The 22,749-nt window shown below is 41.8% G+C and overlaps 1 protein-coding gene across 2 annotated transcripts in view; it reads right to left on the minus strand.

The window, feature by feature from the left end:
* The window catches only part of PPARG (peroxisome proliferator activated receptor gamma), a 161,283-nt gene that overhangs the window by 136,054 nt on the left and 2,480 nt on the right, over positions 1 to 22,749 (minus strand). The window contains exon 2 of one of the 2 annotated variants that reach the window (XM_033926316.1): positions 22,469 to 22,571. In XM_033926316.1, coding sequence (XP_033782207.1) covers positions 22,469 to 22,502 — 34 coding nt within the window. In that variant the 5' untranslated portion in view covers positions 22,503 to 22,571. Of the gene's footprint in view, positions 1 to 6,717; positions 6,913 to 22,468; positions 22,572 to 22,749 lie in introns of those variants that run through there. The other variant, XM_033926319.1, reaches the window with a different exon arrangement.

Below are 22,749 nucleotides of genomic sequence, written 5' to 3' on the forward strand. Positions count from 1 at the left end.
ACATTACATTACATTACTGATTTCTATTCCGCCTCAACCTTGCAATTCTGGGCGGATTACAAAAGAGACAACTGGACATTTCCAGGATAATTACAGGAGAGAATTCTGGTCATTTCCAGGAGAAGTTACAAGAATAATGGAGCTGTATATTTCAAGAGCTACAAGATGCTGTCCAAATAGGAAATAGTGCAGATCCAGTAGATATACCGTTAGGGAAGCAGTTGACATGCTTGAGGCTAAAGAGAAGGGAACTGGTGAAGGGGGGAGGAGGGGGAGTTGCGTTGAGGTTGGAGATAGTGTGGTCCAGTTTCGCTGCATGCGTCGCCAGCAGACTGTCAAATATCTTCTTGCGCTGGGTGCCTTTGAGTGGGGGGTAGGTAAAAGGGGTCTTAGTTCTTCTTTGCCTAGTGGTGGCGTTTTGATACAGGCGGTTGTTTAGGTAATTGGGGACTGTGCCATTTATTGCTTTGAATAATAGACAGTATAGTTTGAATTGAATTTGTGCTTGTATTGGCAACCAGTGTGAGTCCAGGTAGGCCGCGGTGACATGGTCAAATTTTCTCAGTGAGTACATTAATCTGAGTGCAGTGTTTTGGATTGTCTGTAGTTGTTTTATCATTGTTGCAGGGCAAGGCAGATAGAGTATGTTGCAGTAGTCCAATAGACCTAGTACTAGGGATTGCTCTTTGTCGAAGAATTTTCTGATTTTTCTTAAATTGCGCATGGTTAGAAATGCTTTCTGGGTGGTCTTGTTGATTTGGGCCTGCATTGTGCAGCATCTGTCTATTGTTACTCCTAGGAGTTTTAGGGTAGGTTGTATAGGGTATTTGGAGGCGTTTATTTCTAGTTCTGTGATGGAGGGATTCTTATCCTTTTCAAGCAATAGAAATTTTGTTTTGTTTCACTATCTTTGGTTTGTGTTTTGACATATCAAACATGGTCATAAACAAATCTGTCTGTCGAAGTACATATGATCATAAGTGGTCTAAATGTAGGAGTCCCAAAGAGCAGCATTTTGGTGGCAATTTGATTTAATTTTAATACTTAATATAGCGCTAATAACTGGAGAGCTACAGCAGTTTACAATTCTAAAAAGAACTCATTATAACAAGTTACAAACTTATAAACATCTTATTTTGCAACCACAATTAATAAGAACGTAAGAATTGCCGCTGCTGGGTCAGACCAGTGGTCCATCGTGTCCAGCAGTCCGCTCACGCGGCGGCCCTTAGGTCAAAGACCAGTGCCCTAACTGAGACCAGCCCTACCTGCGTATGTTCTGGTTCAGCAGAAACTTGTGTAACTTTGTCTTGAATCCCTAGAGGGTGTTTTCCCCTATAACAGCCTCCAGAACATTTCTACCACTCTCTGGGTGAAGAAGAACTTCCTTACGTTCGTACGGAATCTAACCCCTTTTAACTTTAGAGAGTGCCTTCTCGTTCTCCCTACCTTGGAGAGGGTGAACAACCTATCTTTATCTACTAAGTCTATTCCCTTCAGTTTTTTTGAATGTTTCAACCATGTCCCCTCTCAGTCTTCTCTTTTCAAGGGAAAAGAGGCCCAGTTTCTCTAATCTCTCACTGTACAACAACTCCTCCAGCCCCTTAACCATTTTAGTCGCTCTTCTCTGGACCCTTTCCAGTAGTACCGTGTCCTTCTTCATGTACGGCGACCAGTGCTGGACGCAGCATTCCAGGTGGGGGCGTACTAAGGCCCGGTACAGCGGCATGATAACCTCCTCCGATCTGCTCGTGATCCCCTTCTTAATCATTCCTAGCATTCTGTTCGCCCTTTTCGCCACCGCGCATTGCACTGACGGCTTCATCAACTTGTCGACCAGTACTCCCAGGTCTCTTTCCTGGGGGGGTGTCTCTCCAAATACCGCACCAGATATCCTGTATTCATGAATAAGATTTTTGTTATTGACATGCATCACCTTACACTTATCTATGTTAAACCTCATTTGCCATGTGGCGGTCCATTTCTCAAGCATGTTTATGTCACATTGCAGATCTTCACAATCCTTCTGCATCTTCACCACTCTGAATAACTTTGCATTGTCCGCAAACTTAATCACCTCGCTCGTCGTACCAGTTTCCAGGTCGTTTATAAATAGGTTGAAGAGCATGGGTCCAAGCACCGAACCCTGTGGCACTCCACTCGTGACACTTTTCCAGTCCGAGTATTGTCCATTTACCCCCACTCTGTTTCCTATCCGCCAACCAGTTTTTAATCCACATGAGGATTTTGCCCTCGATTCCATGGCTCGCAATTTTTCAAAAGTAGTCGTTCATGCGGGACCTTGTCAAACGCCTTCTGAAAATCCAGATATACAATGTCGACCGGCTCGCCTTTACTCCCTCGAAGAAGTGCAGCAAGTTCATCAAACAAAATCTTCCCTTGCTGAAGCTGTGCTGGCTGGTCCTCATCAGCTCGTGTCCGTCAAGGTGATCAATGATGGTGGTCCTTTATCAGTGTCTCTACCATCTTTCCCGGTACCGAGGTCAGACTCACCGGTCTGTAGTTTCCCGGATCTCCCCTTGAACTTTTTTTGAAGATCGGCATGACATTCACCACTTTCCAGTCTTTCCAGCCTTCTGGAATCCATAGGACCTACCCCAAATATAATAATCATCTAACTGCTATCCTCGTTATCAAATCCACTCAATAACTATATCTAAGACTTCAATAAATATCTGTTACCCCCAGCATTCTGACTCTCCTTACTATCCACGTTACAATGTTCATTCCACAATACAAAAGTTTTCAGTAAAAAGCCACGTTTTCAATAGCTTACAAAAACCCAAGTAACTTTTCATCAATTGTAATTCAATTGGTGGCTTATTCCACAAGTTAGGTCCAGCAAAACAGAATGCTCTTTTCCGTGTTCCAGTTTCTCTCACTTTATCCAATGATGGTAAATGAAAGCAAGCTTTTCTGAGATGAACACGTGTTAGAGCATATTAACTCAATTTATCTGACAAATACTCTGGGACATTCCACTGCAAAGCAGCATGCTCGGAAAGGAAAGGCCAGATTTTAGCAATGTTGTAAAGAAAGAATCGACAAGTTTTGACAGTCGGCAGGAGATGCAAAGAGAAGGAAAAAGAGGAGTCGAAGATGATCCCGAGGTTGCAAGCCAACGAAACAGGGAGGATGAGATGGAGGAAGTGGAGAGGCAGGTTTAGGAGGAAAGATAAGAAATTAAGTTTTGGCCATGTTTAATTTTAGATGGCAATACAACATAGCCAGATGGCAATGTCAGACAGACAGGATTATACTTGGCCTGCGATTCTGTAGACATTTCAGGTGTAAAGAGGTAGATTTACATGTCATCCTGGAAGCCATGAGAAGAGATTACAGATAGAGAACAGAGACCTGATAGCGGAATGGCAGCAGAGGAGAACATAAGAATAGCCTTATTGGGTCAGACTAATAGTCCATTTAGCCCAGTATCCCGTCTTCGCGGAGTACAATCCAAGTCACAAGTACCTAGTAAAAACCCAAATAGTAGCAGCATTCCATGCTACCATCCCATGTCTGTCTCAACAGCAAGCTATGGACTTTTACTCCAGGAACTTGTCCAAACCTTTTCTAAAACCTGCTACATTAACCACTTTTACCACATCCTCTGGCAACGCGTTATAGGGCTTAACCATTTTCTGAGTGAAAAAAATAATAATAATTTCTCCTATTGGTTTTAAAAGTATTACTCTGTAACTTCGTCAAGTGTCCACTATTCTTTGTAAATCCACCAGAGATTATGCTAAGTGTGACAAAAAAAGATTGGAAGAAAACCATGCAATAACAGAACCTTGAAACCCAAGCAAGGACAGTGTATCAATAAGGAGGCAGTGATCTACAGTGTCAAATGCCACAGACAGATCCAGGAGGATAAGGACGGAGTAGAGGCCTTTGGATTTGTCCAGGAGCAGGTCACCTGGGTATGTTGCATTGAGCAACTTACAGTGGATCACAATCTTTACATGAAATAAAACCCAGTAAAAGTCCAGGATAAAGAATCATGCTAATCAATGGTTATATCAAAAAAACTTTAATCCAATCCTGGATCACAATCCATTAAGACCAGTAGAAGCATAGGCACAGTTTGAAAGAGTGAAAGGATTTGATATACTGATAATGAAAGTGGTTTACATATAATATTCTGGTACTTATTTTGTACCTGGGGCAATGGAGAGTTGGGTAATTAGTGGGAACTGAACCCGGTACCCCTTGTTCTTAGGTCATTGCATTAACCATTAGGCTACGCCTCTACTAGGGGCAGCATTGCTTCAAAATGATCAAGGTGTTAGGAATGAATTAACCTCCATTCTCTCATAATCAATATGAACCCCCCCCACCAACTAAACAGGCAAACCACACTTATGGTTAGAGCAGGGATCTCAAAGTCCCTCCTTGAGGGCCGCAATCCAGTCGGGTTTTCAGGATTTCCCCAATGAATATGCATTGAAAGCAATGCATGCACATAGATCTCATGCATATTCATTGGGGAAATCCTGGAGGGACTTTGAGACCCCTGGTTTAGAGGGATAGATACAGGTTGCAAATTATGATCATTCCACTCATCTCTAACGGAAACCATTATCCATTAAAAAAAATGTTTCTCTCTAATTGCTTGAGCACACCGGATATTTTTTCACACATATTTCTTGATAAATCAAGACTTTAGGCAAAATCAGAACTTAACTGCAGTCATTTACCAAAGAACATTAGAATAGCCAAACTGATCTAGAGGGATCTAGTATCCTGCTTCCAACAGTGGCCAAACCAGGCCACAAGCACCTGGCAGAATCCCAAATATTAGCAAGACTCCATGCTATTGAGCCCAGTGAACAAGCAGTGGCTTTCCCCATGTCTCTTTCAACAGCAGACCATGGACTTTTCCTCTAGGAACCTGTCCAGACCATTTTGAAACCCAGATACGGTAACTGCTGTTACCACATCCTCTAGCAAAGAGTTCTTGAGCTTATTAATTTGAAAAACATTACCAGGTGACTTCATTGAATGCTCCCTAGTCTTTGTATTACCTGAAGGAGTGAAAACTCAATTCACCTTTAGCTGTTCTACACCATTCCGGATTTTGAAAACCTATCTCGCATCACCTCTCAGCTGTCTCCTTTCCAAGCTGAAGAGCCCCAACCTCTTAAGCCTTTCCTCATATGAGAGGAATTCCATTCCCTCAATCATTTTGGTCACCCTTCTTTGAATCTGTTCCAATTTTGCTCTATCACATCATGGAGCGATACAGAAGCATCACAATAGCTCTTGTCTTATCCTCTATGCGCCTCCCTTTCCTAATAATTCCTACCATACTGAGATTCTGGGTAAAATCAAAATCAGCTGTGTTATTTCCTTGAATTTATTGAGGGTGGTTGAAGTCTATTATTTTGTTCAATTTCTGTACATGAGTAGTTCCTGTTCCCTCAGTTGGGTTTCAATCTTCTTGTCCTGAAGGGCAATCCAAAGCTGCAGGACAGTTAGTTTTTGAAAAACAAATGTATAAATTCCTTTTGACCTCACAGATTACTTCCCCACGCATCATTCACTCCCAGTTATATCCACAAAGAAATGGATATAAAAGTCAGATACATTATGGGTTCCTGCACCATTGTAATGTCACTGCTGTCACTGAACAGGTCTCCGAAGACGCTAAACTGCTTACCTTGGCCACTGAGGCTCATCCGGGTTCTGACTCGTTATCGATTAAATAGACTTTGTGGTTATAACACATGTTCATAGATTTGTGACATAATATTGCATAAGTTATTGAAAGGCAAGTAAGTGAAATGATGTTATATGAGAGCAACAGGAATAACTTGTCAGGCAGAGTGGATCAGAAAAGCTGGTTCATGTTTAACATTCTTCCTTCGCATTGCCTTAGTGACTGATGAACTCAGTTCACCTGGGTCTTGCTTTGCTGGATCTCCTCTCACTGTGATCTAGGAATGACAGGCCTGTCTCCAATTTCAAGAAAAGATGTACAGGGTGGCCAAGTTATCCTGATCCAGGAGCAAGGGATTTGGGCTAACTGTATATCCCATAGTTGGGTGTTATTTGCAGGTCCTTATTCTACCCATTGAAATCAGTGCTATGCAAAAGATGGGACTGTCCAAAATCTTCCTCCTGCAACGTGCAACTTGGAAGCTGTTGACAGTACATCTGGAAAGGGGTGTTAAGAGATTCACCCTGGGTCAAAATCCAAGCAGTTGTTCAGACTCGGTTCATTATTAATGGACTTTGAAATGAAATAAAATAGCAGATTAAAAGGTGCTATTTCAAAATGCGTTTGATGTATTTGGCCTCCCCGTGGATCGCTTCAGAAAACCAGCAGAGCGCAGCCTCTCCAATTTACCCTAAAGGACCTATGGGGGTCTGTCCATGTTACTGGATCAAATCCTTTGAATGACACTGGGAGATTACAAAATCCTTCAGCAAACAGTGGCACACTAATTCGGGCACGAAAAATAAATATGCTCATTTCGTAGCTCAAAGTTCAACATATTAAATCTTTCTAAAGTTTATTTAAAAAAAAAATCAGTTATTGCTGTCCTTATTTACCATTTTGGCAAGTCTAGATGAATCTCTGTCACAAAGTAATAAAGGTTAACATGCAGGTAATCTATACGACGAGTTAATATCTTTTTTGGGGGGGAGTCATGTAACTTTAGAACCTTTGAAATTAAGCTGATCACTGACCTGATTGGAGAGTAAAGTCAAAATGAGAAACGGATCCCTTCTGAGAGAGAGCAGCAAAGCCTTTCTGCCTGATCACTCAGCCATCAGCAGACAGCACTGGTCTTGTCACCTCTTCCCTGCCAGTGTGGGTGGCATTCGCTCAGTGGAGGCAAAGTTTCTTCAGCTGTGCCTCTCTCCGTGAAATCGCAGCAAGGAGCTCACCGATGGATTTGACTTCCTTGGGCTCACAGCTCCGGCTGCTTGCCTCCCTCCTTCCTCTATCTGTCTGTTCCTCCCCATCTCCCTCCCTTGGGCCCTCCCACAGATTTACAACTTCAAATAAATAAATAAAAAAATCGGCCCGCCTTGTTCACTATATTAGGCACATTTTATGCTTTAGAGACGAAGAGAACCAAAAATAAGGCAGTTGCAGCATTAAAACTGCAGCAAATGAGAAAAAACAAAAAGGGGAACGTGTTCTGGAAGCCTGCATGCAATCCGTATTTCATTAAGGGGCCCTTTTGCTAGGCTGCAGTCAGCACTAATGAGTGCTTACCAAAGCAAAAAAAAAAAAAGCACACCAGGGGGTAATGGGCATGCTGAGGTGTCCCATGATCATTTTGCTATGTGCGGATGGGCAGACTGGACGGGCCATTTGGCCTTTATCTGCCATCATGTTTCTAGGCTAAAAAGTCAAATTTATCTTTCGGTGCAGGAGGTATGTTTGGGGGGCAGACAGTGGATGCAAATTGGTAAATGCGTGGCAACACCACATGCTAACCGGTTAGTGCAGGTTTACGAGTAGCACATTTATAGGGTCCGATTCGATATAAGTTCCCTACAAATTAATTGCCAACTAGTGCGGCGCTAAGCCCGATTCTATAAAAGTTAGGCACCCGTTATCGAATCGCTCTTAGTGCCAATCATTCAAACATTTAGATGCACCCTATTTATGCCAGGGGTTTCTTGGCCTAAATGCCTGTGCCTAAGATAGGCACCCAATGGCTCCTAACTATCCTAGGGATCCCACTCCTGGTGACAGATTCCCTTGGCTTAACCCTCTAAGGGATCCCACATGGGCATCCCATTTGCTCTTAAATTCTTGCACGCTGTTTGCCTCGATCACCTGCACCGGGAGCTCGTTCCAAGGATTAACCACTCTCTCGGTGAAGAAATATTTCCTGGTGTCGCCATGAAATTTCCCGCCCCTGAGTTTGAGCGGATGGCCTCTTGTGGCTGAGGGTCCTCTGAGAAAGAGAATCTCTTCTTCCGTATCCAAGTTTCCAAGTTTAATATGTATTTGATTGATCGCTTTATCAATTTCAAAGCGATTAACACATGTTTAAAATTACAATATATAAAAGTTACAATATATTAAATTATTAAAAAAAAAAAAAAAAAAACACGACAAAACATAAACTAATTACAAGACAAATTGGAAACATTAGGATAAGTAGGGGGAGAAATTACAATATGTTTGAGCAGAGTGGGAAACAAATTAAGGAAAACACATATGGGTGGGATAAAAGGGGAGAAGATTGAAAAAATATTCTAGCAATAAAAAATGAATTGATTCCGAAACTTGTAAAAATATAGAAGAAGCCGAATAAAATTAAATAATAAAAGCGTCGTTAAATAAAAAAGTTTTAAGATTACTTTTGAATTTGTCCAAATTAGATTCTTCACGTAAGTGGATGGGGAGAGAATTCCAGGTTTGGGGCGCTGTAACTGAAAAGATATATTGTCGACGCGTATTGATTATTTTTAATGAGGGAATTGTTAATAAGCGCTGTTTCTCTGATCTTAAAGTTCTGTTAGAAGAATAAGGAATTAGTAATTTATAAATGAAAGCCGGAGATTTAAATATCGAGGAAAGGCTGAAAAATTTGCGGCTGTACTCACTCGAGGACATAGGGAGAGAGGAGACATGATCGAGACGTTTAAGTATATTACCGGCCGTAAAAAAAAAAACAGTCAAAAAGGCTGAATAGCCTTAGGTGCAGCAGAAGGTTGAGGTTTTTGTTGCTTCGGAAGCTGCTGTTTCTTAAGAGGAGGGCGATTATAAGGAGCTGTCCTCGGAGCAAAACGCCACTGATAGATAGGAGCAGGGCGTGTAGGTTTGGCAGGAGCTGGCTTTGGCTTAGGTCTGACAATAGAAGCAAAGGATTTTTCATGGTCAGACAATTTCTTGGTGGCTGCCTCGATAGATTCATCAAAGAGGTCATTGCCTTCACAAGGAATATTAACTAAGCGGTCTTGAAGATTAGGGTCCATGTCAATGGTACGAAGCCAGGCAAGGCGACGCATAGCTACAGAGCAAGCAGCTGCTCGTGCAGACAACTCGAAGGCATCATAAGATGACTGGAGGAGATGCAATCGGAGTTGAGATAAAGAAGCAAGGACTTCTTGAAATTCAAAGTGCTTTGAGTATCCAAATAAGTCAAGAACTTTGGTAATAGAGAAATGAGGAACTCAAAATAAGTAATAAACTGAAAATTATAATTAAGGACTTTAGAGGACATCATGGCATTTTGATAATGCGACGTCCAAATTTGTCCATAGTTTTCCCTTCCAGGAGGAACGGTGGCATAAACCTTGGAAGGATGGGACCTCTTCAAGGAGGACTCGACAAGCAGGGATTGATGAGATAACTTCGAGTTGTCAAACCCCTTACGATGCACAATTTTATACCTAGAGTCCAATTTTCCTGGAACAGCTGGTATGGAAAAAGGTGTCTCCATGCATCGACCAAAAGTCTGATTCAAAAGCTTATGAAGAGGAAGCTGAAGTGACTCTGCTGGAGGTTGAGGAAGATGCATGACTTCGAGATACTCCTTAGAGTATTTGGAGCCAGTATCTAATTGAAGATCCAAGTCCACAGCCATTTGACGAAGAAAACATGAGAAAGATAGCTGATCTGCCAATGCTTTGCCTCGAGAAGGACTCAAGGACGTCGAGGCAGCCTGGGTTGCAGATGAAGCTTCAGCAGGAAAAAAGGCATCAAAGAAATATGGTGACTTGGAGGAGGCAATCTAAAACGCTACATCCTCGAGGTTCGGCATTGGAGACCTCGAAAGAGGAGTCGGTGGTCTAGTCAAAGCAGGGTTAGATCGAGGCTTAGTTGAAGAAGGTCGTTCTTTAGAAGAAGAACTATGCCTGGAAGGATGCCTCGATGAAGGCCTCGATCGTTGGCGAGAACTGTGCCTGGAAGCAGATCTCGAAGATCGAGGAGACTTCGCCTCGGAGACAGAAGCAGCCGATGCTATCAAAGAATGGATAGGACTGGAGGCTGTAGATTGAAGCTCCAGAGGCTTGATGGAGGAACCTCGATGCACTCCCAAAGACTCTGCTCCTTCTATAGAGTGTGAGGATTCCTGCCAAAGCACTTGCAAAGATTCTGCTCTTTGCTTCACGTGCTTAGATACCAAAACAGTCACTCTACTCCCTGCAAAGAGTGTGTAAGCTCAGACTAAGGCAAAGGAAGCGGTTCGACCTCGCGGGAGTCTGATGAATCCCCAGGCTGGATAAGAGGAAGAAGCTTCGGTCCCATATTAGTAAGGAGCTGAATGAATTGCTTCTCCAACATGGTCTAGAAAGAAGCCGGCAAGAATGGATCCGCGTCTGAAACCGGACCACCTGCTTTGGCAGGAGGTTCCCTCGAGGCAGTGTGAGTGTGCTTCGACTTGGAAGTCTTAGGCACTTTAATCACTACCGCTGGAACTGTTTGCTGAGCTATCTGACCTGAGGAAACAGGGGAAGATACAGCAGATGACGTCGAAGAAAGAGCCGCTGCAAACGACGAAGGTCTGATGAGGCTCGAGGTGGAAGTAGTAGAAGCAGGAGGGACCTCGGTAGGAGTCGAGGCTGAGGTCGACTTTGAAGTCGAGGGATCAGAAGAAGAATCCAACCCGAAGAGCTTGTCCACCAAAATACGATGGTTGAAGGCTCAAGGTTGAAGCGTAGCACAGCGCAGGTACGACTTCAGATGATGTTTCGGCCCAAGGCAGCGACGGTGTGGGTCCATAAGAGAAATCGCATGCTGGCACTTGCTACACTTCTTGAAGCCCATGACAGGCTGGGACATAGAAGTAAAAATAGCCGCCGCAAGATCGAAGCCCACAGACTGCAACCAAGTGGCCTGTCCCAGCAAACGGACGGAAGATGAAAAAAAATTTTTTTTTAGACTAAAAATGAAAGAAATAAAATAAGAACAGCAATTCGTGAGGAAAAAAATACAAACCGCGGTTCAGAGAAGGCACAAAGTAAACTAAACTAAACTTTAAGTTTATATACCGCATCATCTCCACGGATGTTGTGGAGCTCGGCACGGTTTACAAGAACTTAAAATATAGGAAGAGAAGGAAAAAAAGGTTTACATGAACTTATATATAGAAGAGATGAGTAAGGGGGGATAGAATTACATTTTAGTGAAAAGCCAGGTTAAATGCAGAGTCAAAGACAGACTTCTCGGCTCTGCGGAAAACTGAGAACTGAGGAGACGCGCCCTGCGCTGGGCGGGAAGGCACTCGCGCATGCGCGGTGCGGTCGACTTGAAACTTCGAGTTTCTTCAAGCAAGTCTGCTTGTGAGGCGTCCGGGCTCTGTCGATGACGTCACCCATATGTGAGAATAGGCTGCCTGCTTGTCCTGGGATAAAGAAAATAAATAGAACTTTTTTCTACCTTTGTTGTCTGGTTTCTGATAAACCGATAGCCGCAGTGCCTCACAGATCACACAGAGAGCAGCAGGTACACAAGTGGCAGGTATTGTATTTTTTTTTTTTATACTGTTTACATAAAAACTAAATGGTTTACATCATTAACATGCATAAGATAAAACCAATCTAAAGTAGTAAGAAGTCCACTCTCTTCTGGGGACTATAACATAGTAATATAGTAAATGATGGCAGATAAAGACCCGAGTGGTCCATCCAGTCTGCCCAACCATACATGCTCCATAAATTACTTACTTAGCTATTTCTAGGCCAGAAACCCAGAGCCTTGCCCAGTAGTGTGCTTAGGTTCCATCCACTGGAGTCTCCATCAAAGCTCACTCCAGCACATCTTAACCATCCCAGCCATCGAAACCCTCCCCAGTCCATCCTCAACTGAAAGTCCATCTACGGGACACAGGCGGTGCAAGTCTGCCCAGTACTGGCCTTCGTTCCTTCAATGTATATCCATTATTTTCTGATTAGAGATCCTCTGTGTTCATCCCACGCTTGTTTGAACTCTGTCACCGTTTTCTTCTCCACCACCTCTCTCGGGAGCGCGTTCCACGCATCAACCACCCTCTCCATAAAGAAAAATTTCCTAACATTGCCTTTCAATCTACCACCCCTCAACCTCAAATGATGCCCTCTGGTTTTACCATTTTCCTTTCTCTGGAATAAATTTTGTTCTACGTTAATAAGTATTTGAACATCTGAATCGTATCTCCCTTGTCCCTCCTTTCCTCTAGGGCAGGGATGTCAAAGTCCTTCCTCGAGGGCCACAATCCAGTTGAGTTTTCAGGATTTCCCCAAAGAATATGCATGAGATCTATTAGCATACAATGAAAAGCAGTGCATGCAAATAGATCTCATGCATATTCATTGGGAAAATCCTGAAAACCCAATTGGATTGCAGCCTTTGAGGAAGAACTTTGACACCCCTGCTCTAGGGTACACATATTCAGGGCTTCCAGTCTCTCCTAATACGTCTTTTGGCGTAAACCTCCTACCATTTTCATCGCCTTCATCTGGAACGCTTCAAGCCTTTTTATGTCCTTCGCCAGATACAGTCTCCAAAATTGAACACAATACTCCAAGTGGGGCCTTACCATCAACCTGTACAGGGGCATCAACACCTTCTTCTTCTACTGGTCACGCCTCTTTCTATACAGCCTAGCATCCTTCTGGCAGCAGCCACCGCCTTGTCACACTGTTTCTTCACCTTAAGATCTTCAGACACTATCACTCCAAGGTCCCTCTCCCCATCCGTGCATATCAACCTCTCAAATCCCAACACGTACAGCTCCTTCCGATTTCTAATCCCCAAATGCATTACTCTGCACTTCTTTGCATTGAATTTTAGTTGCCAGATATTAGACCATTCCTCTAACTTTTGCAGATCTTTTTAATGTTTTCCTCTCCCTCCTCGGTGTTTACTCTGTTACAAATCTTGGTATCATCTGCAAAAAGGCAAACTTTTCCTTCTAACCCTTCGCCCATGTCTCTCACAAACATACTGAACAGGATCAGCCCCAGCACTGACTCCTGAAGGACTCCACTACTCACCTTTCCCTCCTCTTAGCAAATTCCATTAACCACCACCCTCTGGCGTCTGTCCGTCAACCAGTTTCTTATCCAGTTCACCACTTTGGGTCCTAACTTCAGCCCATCAAGTTTGCTCAAGAGCCTTCTATGAGAAACCATGTCAAAGGCTTTGCTGAAATCTAAGTAAGTAAATTACATCTAGCATATGCCCTTGATCCAGTTCTCAAGTCACCCATGCTTTTGATTTTGAGAAATCCAGAGTCTACCTTATCTTCTTTATTGGAATTAATTGATAAGTTTGGCAAATTTTCAGGTTATAAAATTAATTGGAATAAATCTGAAATTATACCCTTGAATGTTCACTGTGTAAAAGGATTATTTGATACTTTTCCATTCATATGGAAAGAAGAAGGATTTAAATATCTAGGCATTCAAGTTAAAAAAACAATTGAAGATACTGTAAAAGAAAATGAAAAATATGTATTAAAAAAAGTTACGGAGTTATGTGAGCAATGGAACCCATTACATATTTCTTGGTGGGGAAGAGTTCAAACTATTAAAATGATGATGTTGCCTGTAGTTTGCTACCAAATGAGTATGATACCTATTTATTTTCAGGGGTCCTTTTATAAAAAGCTTAATAGAATTTTAACAAAATTTCTTTGGCTTGGTAAAACATCTAGAATAGCTTTAGTAACCTTACAAAAATCAATTAAGGAGGGAGGGGTAAATTTTCCAAATTTTTATAGGTACCATCAAGCCTATATTCTACGTCAGGGTATGTATTGGATCCTCCCAGAACTTATAGATAATGCACCAGATTGGTTATATTTGGAATGGCGCCTTATGTTTCCCCTAAATTTAGTTCATCTACCAAGTATTAATATACCTAAAAGATACAAAGAAAATAAAATAATAATGGATACTTGGAAAACATTGAGATTTACTGATAAATTAACACCCATCCCAATATACAAATCAACTAATCAATCCATATGGATAAACTCCAAGATCAAAATTGGCGGAGCTCAAATCCTTTGGAAGAACTGGATTAATGCAGGCATTAGATCTCTAGATGATATTATTTCAGAAGGTAAACTGCTGGATTTTCCACAATTGCAACATAGATTTGGTCTCAATAAAACACAAAGTTTTAAATGGTTGCAATTGAAGCAGGCCATTCAGGTTGGGTTCCCTGAATGGAAATCATTAAACAATCAATATAGTTTAAAGTTCTTATGCTTTAAAGCAGACTTCCTAGGACATCAAGCCGCATTGTGGTATAAATTAATATCTGGATATTTAAATAAAAAACCAAAAAATGGTCTAAGAGACATTTGGAGCATTGAGATTGGACATCAAATTAATGCATCTCAATGGCCACTAATTTGGTCTTGGAGAATGGGATGTACAGTGTCAGCATCTATGAGACAAACATGGTTCTTTTTATTACATAGAGCTTTTTGGACCCCTACTCGTTTACAAAAATTAGACAGTTCTAAGTCTAATAGATGCTGGCACTGTAATCTAGAACCAGGGACATTAGATCATTTATTATATCATTGTCCTTATATTAAAATTTTTTGGAATTCAATTTGGCCACAAATTAATAAATTAATGGAAAATCATATTGCAATATCATATGATACAATTTTATTTGGAACAATGATGAGAATAAAAAGTCAAATTTCACCAGAAAATAATAAGCTTTTATTAATTATGACAGGGGTTGCCATTCAACATATAACTAACAATTGGAAAAATTACAACAACCTAAATTACACATTTTGGTGGAATACAATATGTCATATTTTTAAAATGGAAAGAACAATAGCAATACAAAAAGGGACATATACTAAATTTATAAAAATATGGGGGCCATTGACAAAATACTGTAATGAATAAATAATATGATGTTTTCTTCTTCTTTTCTTCTTTTAAGGATCTTTTTATGACACACATAGAGGGGGGGTAAGAAAAATTAATTTATACATAGTATGTTATAATATATTATACAAAATGTAACGTATGAATAAAAGGTAATAAAAGGGTGGGGGGAGGGAAATGGGACAAAATTTGTTTAGATTATATTGTATTAGATATAAAAAAGTTATAGAATATTTATCAATTGTATTCTAATATGTTGTATACTGTTTATAAAAATTTGAAAATTAAAATATTATATTAAAGTAATGAAAGGGAGGGGGGAGGGTGAGGGGGAAAATCAAATTCAGATATATAATGTATTAGATATAAAAGTGATAATATGCATTTATCAATTGTATTTTATTATTATGTACACTTTATGAAAAATTAGAAAATAAAAAATAATGGAAAAAAAAAAAAAAAAAAAAGTCACCCATGCTCTTAGTACTTAAACAAATGAGCAAAACCTGTAAGGGTCACTGGCCACAAAAAACTTCACCTGTTATTTCTCAAAGCAAATAGTGATTGGAGTATCCCCTCATCAATCCCAGGAAAATGCAGAGTCTATTAATGATAAAGTTATACGCAAGCAACTCACACAAAATAAAAATATCCAAAAACCACTTATCACAAAACAGTTGCTCTTCAGGTTGCGTGCCACAATAACCAAGCCTCAAATTCCAATGGGAGAACCCCATTTCGCTGAACGCATCAACAGAGGAAGGTAACAAAGTCGCTCCGCATACAGCAAAGTGGCCAGGGCTTATTTGTTTAAGTACCATGAGCATTCCCTAGTCTTGTTGGGCTTTAAATGAGATGCCTTCTATAATCACAGCTCAAAATGAAATAATATTATATTTAATTAAGAATTGTGAAAACCTCAGACCCAAAACCCGTGACTGGTGATAACACCAAACTAGGGTTCATTGGGGGACCATCATCATTTTTCACTGTCCCCTTACCATCCAATAGAATTTGCGTGAAAAAATAAAAAAATAATTTAAAAACTTATCTGTATCGGATGGTCGGAAACTCGAGTCGGGGGGACAAGGACGCATTATGGAGGAGTAATAGTGGTTGTTTTTAGTTCACTATGAGCACGAGTTAATTTATTCACCGCTGAGGATCATTATAGAGATCACACCATCCGATACAGATAAGTTTTTTAATTATTTTTTTATTTTTTCACACAAATTCTATTGGATGGTGGACAGTGAAAAACAATGATGGTCCCCCAATGAACCCCAGTTTGGTGTTATCACCAGTCACGGGTTTTGGGTCTGAGGTTTTCACAATTCTTAATTAAATATAATATTATTGCATTTTGAGCTGTGATTATAGACGGCATTTGATTAATTTGAGTATCACAGTGTAGTAATTAATATCTCTCCATATTAAAGTGACTAAAGGGGCTTTAAATGAGGCCTTTTTTGCCACCTATTTTGTTATTTAATTCTGTTTATTTGGAGTTCCTCTCTCATAGTCCCCAGAAGAGAGTGAACTTCTGACTACTTTATAATGAATTACTCTCTACTCTTTCCTTACATTACTATCTTGTGTAAGATAAAAACAAACCATATCATAAAATCTACATAATTAAACAATTTCTTCTCTGCAAATGTCAACTAATAAATTGAAAGAATACAATAGCAAACATGATTAAGCAAATCCTTTTCTTCAAATGCCGACTAATAAATCACAATAATGCAGTAATAAACAGCTGCGTTTTTAACTGTTTCTTGAACTGAAACTGGTTTTCACACAGTCGCAATTGACCCATCAGAGCATTCCACATTTGGACACCAGCAATCCAGAAAGTCATCGCTCTAGTGTCTCCATAATTTCCCAGTGCTATTGAACATAAGCAATGCCTCCGCTGGGTCAGATCTGAGGTCCATCGTGCCCAGCAGTCCGCTCACGCGGCGGCCCAACAGGTCCAGGATCTGTGCAGTAATCCTCTATCTATACCCCTCTATCCCTTTTTCCAACACGAAATTGTCCAATCCTTGGAATGACTAGCTTTTGATTTTCGGATCGTAAAGCTTATAGAGTGCCACAACTTGTCGAAAATACCATGGTGCTTGATGGTAAATAGTTTGATGGACCACAGAAACAACTTTATATTGAAACTAGTCTTATAGCCCGTTACAGTAACGGGTGCTAGAATATATGTGTGTGTGTCTGTCTTTATTTCTTTCTCTCTCTGTCTCCTTAGCCGCTTTCTGTATTTCTGTCTTTCTTTCTTTTGTCTGTCCACCACCACCCCTTGCGTGCTCCCCTTATCCAGTAGCAGCCCTTCTCCCTTTGTTTTACCTCCCCCTGTCCAGCAGCACCCCTTACCTCCGTGCACATCTGCCCTCCTCCAGAGCCGTCTCAAGCCACCGCGGCCTGCAGGCGCCGACAGCTGCCACACCTGCCTGAAGCCGACAACTGCCTTAATGTTTCCGCCATCCCTGCCACCGCCGCTGCTTGAGAGGCCCGCGGGATCGAAGGGGTCAGCGTGTTTGGGGCTCAGGAGGAGGAGTCCTGGTGTCGCGCATGCGCACACCTGCCTACCATTGACCTACAGATCAGGGAACACGCGGTAAGAGTGCGCATGCGCGCTTAGCATTTTATTACTATAGATGATTTAATTAATATATTTGCAGGCGTATCAATAATGTGGTCTGCATCTTTGAAATAAAAAGATTTGTTTCAGACCTGATCAAGGAGAAGAAAAAAGCATTCATCTCTTACAAACAATCAGGGAAGCAGGACTCTAGAGCAGACTACCTGGCCAAATCAAAAGCCGTCAAAACAGCAGTCAGGGAGGCTAAATTCCTCATGGAGGAGTCTCTAGCAAAGAACATCCAGAAGGGAGATAAATCCTTCTTCAGGTATATCAGTGATAGAAGAAAAAACTCAGGCGGGATTGTACGTCTTAGGAAACCAGACGGAGACTATGTGGAAAAGGATTCGGAAAAAGCCCAGCTATTAAATGAATACTTCTGCTCAGTCTTCACCCGAGAAGCGCCAGGGCTCGACCCTCAGCTACAGACAAGGGTTGGCTCAGTTGACCCGTTTAGTAACTTTGAGTTTACGCCCAGCAGTGTCTACGGTGAGCTGTCAAAGCTCAAGGTTAACAAAGCAATGGGGCCGGACAACCTGCACCCCAGGGTGCTTAGGGAGCTGAGTGATGTCTTGGCGGAGCCACTGTCCGCGCTCTTCAACCTCTCCCTTAGTACAGGCAGCGTCCCGTTGGACTGGAGGATGGCTAACGTCATTCCACTCCACAAGAAAGGCTCAAAGATGGAGACAGCAAACTACAGACCAGTGAGTCTAACATCGATAGTGAGCAAACTAATGGAAACTCTAATCAAACACCAATTAGATAAGATCCTGGATGAGGAGAATCTACGGGATCCCCGACAACATGGATTTACTAAGGGGAGATCCTGCCAATCCAACCTGATCAGCTTCTTTGACTGGGTAACGGGGAAGCTGGATATTGGGGAGTCCCTGGACATCGTGTACCTGGACTTTAGCAAAGCATTCGATAGCGTACCACACTGCAGGTTACTGAGCAAGATGAGTTCTATAGGATTAGGTAACACATTGACGAAATGGGTTGGGAGCTGGCTTGGAGGTAGGCTCCAAAGGGTGGTGGTGAACGGCACCCCCTCCGAAATGACGGAGGTGATTAGTGGAGTACCACAGGGCTCAGTCTTGGGCCCAATCCTATTCAACATCTTTATAAGAGACTTGGCAGAAGGGCTTCGAGGTAAAATAACATTATTCGCCGATGACGCCAAACTGAGTAATGTAGTGGGCAAATGCACAACAGACGAAGATTCAGTGCCCGACAACATGATGCACGACCTACTCCTACTGGAGCGATGGTCTAGGACATGGCAACTCAACTTCAATGCCAAAAAATGCAAAGTTATGCACCTGGGCAGCCAGAATCCATGCAAGTCTTATACCCTTAATGGCGAGATCCTAGCAAAAACGGTAGCAGAACGAGACTTGGGGGTAATCGTCAGTGAGGACATGAAGTCTGCCAATCAAGTGGAGCAGGCTTCGTCCAAGGCAAGACAAATCATGGGCTGCATACGAAGGGGTTTCGTCAGTCGTAAGGCGGAAGTCATTATGCCATTGTATAGATCCATGGTGAGGCCCCACCTGGAATACTGTGTGCAATTCTGGAGGCCGCATTATCGCAAGGATGTGCTGAGACTGGAGTCGGTGCAAAGAATGGCCACCCGGATGGTCTCGGGACTCAAAGATCTACCATACGAAAAACGGCTTGACAAATTACAGCTATACTCGCTCGAGGAGCGCAGAGAGAGGGGGGACATGATCGAGACGTTCAAGTATCTTACGGGCCGCATCGAGGCGGAGGAAGATATCTTCTTTTTCAAGGGTCCCACGACAACAAGAGGGCATCCGTTGAAAATCAGGGGCGAGAAACTACGAGGTGACACCAGGAAATTCTTTTTCACTGAAAGAGTGGTTGATCGCTGGAACAGTCTTCCACTACAGGTGATTGAGGCCAGCAGCATGCCTGATTTTAAGGCCAAATGGGATCGGCACATGGGCAAAGGTAGGGGAGGGACATTAAGGTGGGCAGACTAGATGGGCCGTGGGCCCTTATCTGCCGTCTATTTATATGTTTCTATGTTTCCTTTAAATTGGTTTATTTTATTGTGGAATTTCCTGTATTTTGTTATTTTTATATGTAACAAATATTAAATAAAGTATATAAAAAAAGAAAAGAGAAACAACTTTATATTGCACCTGAAATACAACTGGCAACCAATGTAATTGCTTTAGTATTAGTATAATACTTGCCATCCTGTCATATAAATATGAAGACAGATAAAGGCCAAATGGCACATCCAGTCTGCCCATCCACAGTAACCATTATCTCTTTCTCTCTCTGAGATCTCCCTCTTGCCTATCCCAGGCCCTCTTGAATTCAGACAGTCTCCGTTTCCACCACCTCTTCCGGGAGACTGTTCCACGCATCTACCACCCTTTCTGTAAAAAGTATTTCCTTAGATTACTCCAGAGCCTGTCACCTCTTAACTTCATCCTATGCCCTCTCAATGAAGAGTTTCCTTTCAAATGAAAGACTCGACTCGTGCACATTTATACAGTAAAACCTTGGATTGCAAGTAACTTGGTTTGCAAGTGTTTTACAAGACAAGCAAAGCATTTTATTAAATTTTAACTTGATATACAAGCAATGCCTTGCAATACATGTACATACAGTATACACGGGTCACAATTGAGCCGATGGTCTTCTCTCTCTGACGCCGCAGGAGTGTAGTGACTGTTCTAAATGAGCGAGGTCTTGCAATTCAAGTACATATAGTATTTTTTATTAAAGTTTTGGGGTTGTGGAACGAATCGTCTGAGTTTACATTATTTCCTATGGGGAAATTCGCTTTGATATACGAGTGCTTTGGATTACAAGCATGCTTCTGGAACGAATTATGCTCGCAAACCAAGGTTTGACTGTATTACTAACCTTTAGTATCAGTTGTAACATCAATTAACTTCATGCCTTTTTTTCTGGGAATGCCCCTGACCTGCCCATGCCCCTCCAGGGCCACACGTTATAGAACAGGTCATAGGACAGATGCACACATAACTCCTATTTTAGTTTAGATAATTTATATACTGTGTGTGTCCATCCTTGGGAGAACATCTCAGCTCTGAAACTGAAGCCTGAGCTACTTTGCAAGTAGGACTGGCAAGCTTTTGAGCATCTTCCCCTGAGTCAGCATAGTACATAATTAGATTGTAAGCTCTTCTGAGCATGGACCCCCTCTTACATGTACAATGTGCAGTGCTACATTTGCCTGGTAGTGCTATAGAAATAATAAATTGTTGTTGTGTAGGCTGCAGATGGCAGAAGAGGCATATTAATCATCAAGCATTAATCAGTTAGAAAAAATTACGCATTTTATAGGATTTGGGACGCTGTTTGAACAGTTTGGTCATTTGGAAAATTGGAAACTCTACCTTATTTCATGCTCATTTATTAAAATGCTGTTCTGTGGCCATTACTGCATTTTTCATGGCCTGTATTTCTAATTATGCAAAATAATTCACAACCGAGCTCTTTTATTAAAGGGCAGGATGTTTTGCATGTAGCACAGCGTAGAATGGGCTAGGGAGAGCTTCGGTGGGAACTCCATTAACTTGGAACATGAGGAGGTTACTGGCCAGACTTTATGGTTGGATAGGCTGGAGTGAGCTTGGACGGCAACTTCAGCACTTGGAACCTAGGACAAGACCAGGTGGACTTTACAGTCTATGACCCAGAAATATCAAAGAAGAGACAAGTTAATTTCATCTTGTATTTTTAATGGGTAGATTGGATGGACCGCTTAGGTCTTTATCTGCCATCATTTACTATGTTACTATGTCAAAATTAACATGTGCAAAGCTTTTCTGGTACATTCAGGGGGCATCTTTCCTGCATTTAATGCCCAGGGCAGAGAGTTACTGCACCGCATGGCACTGCTGAGGCAGACAGTGTGGGAGGAACCATGTAATCTGCCACTGTTCATGCCCAGAGTTAACACGATGGTGCATCCAACTACATGTCCTCCACCCTGACAACCCTCGCTCCTGCCCCAACAACCTGAAGTGCAAAAGATCCTCTCCCCCCTCTCCCAACACCCCAAAGTTCAGAGGTAGAGAATGACACAGGGCCAAATTTTTCCCCATTCCCGCAGGAACTCATTTTCCTGTCCCTGCCCCATTCCTGCAAGCTCCGTCCTCATCTGCACAAGCCTCAAACACTTTAAAATCATAAGTGTTTGAGGCTTGTGTGGTTAAGGCAGAGCTTACAGGAACGGGGCAGGGACAGGAAAATGAGTTCCTGCGGGAATGGGGAAAAATTTGGCCCTGTGTCATTCTCTGATCAGAGGATCCCATATCTCCACCTCCTAATAGCCCAAAGTGCAGCAGATCCCATCCTATCAACCCCTGTCATTGAAATTATCTGTACCTTTAAGCCAGTTCCCTTTTCTTAACCCTGCCCCCTGAACATAACGCCTCTTCCACATAGTTTGACCCACCTCACCTCCCAGATAGAAAGCATAGGTAGTTGAGTAGCTCTGAGTGGCAACGATCATCCTTTTCTGCCACCTGGATCAGCACTCTCCTCCAAAATAACACCTCTACCCCCCCCCAGCAGTAGTCTCAGAAGAACAGCTCAAAATAAGAACACATACCCTGGCTTGGGAGTGAGGTTCATTACTATCATGGTATGTGCAAAACTAATGGAAAGGAGTTTCATTCTAAACTGCATACAACGAGGGGAGAAAAACCCCTTCAAAATTACGTAGCAGCACAGTTCCATCAACAATATCAAACTGTCTTCAATAATATCATATTTGTAATCAATAATCACTATCCTGAATTATGCATTAATTGTTGTTTAACAATGCTATACATATGTGAAGATTAGCTCAGAGATACGGAGGGGTCTTATACCACTTCACCACCCAATCATTGCTAAATCTTCAATACTTTTAAGCATAAATTAATGCCAAATCAATACCAAATTAGAGCAAAAAATTGAAAAACTCTTAACTTAAAGCTTGGTTTCTTGGTTTCGACGTGAACATGTTTCGTGCTCCTGCTTAGAATTCAACTGTACTTAACAGAATGTTTGGGCGGCACTAGGTGATTTAAATCTAAACAAAAAAATGAAAGATTAAAACTACATTACTAAAAAGACAGCGCAAATTGAAGTTATTCCTACATAATAGAATATATAAATAGTTAGATAAAAGGCATTTCAAAATGCTGGTTACCTTTAAAGCAGCTCATATACTCGAAAGACGCTCTCACAAAATTCTTAAAGGCAGAACG

This window comes from Geotrypetes seraphini, chromosome 17, assembly GCF_902459505.1.
Source record: "Geotrypetes seraphini chromosome 17, aGeoSer1.1, whole genome shotgun sequence".
Lineage (NCBI taxonomy): Eukaryota > Metazoa > Chordata > Amphibia > Gymnophiona > Dermophiidae > Geotrypetes > Geotrypetes seraphini.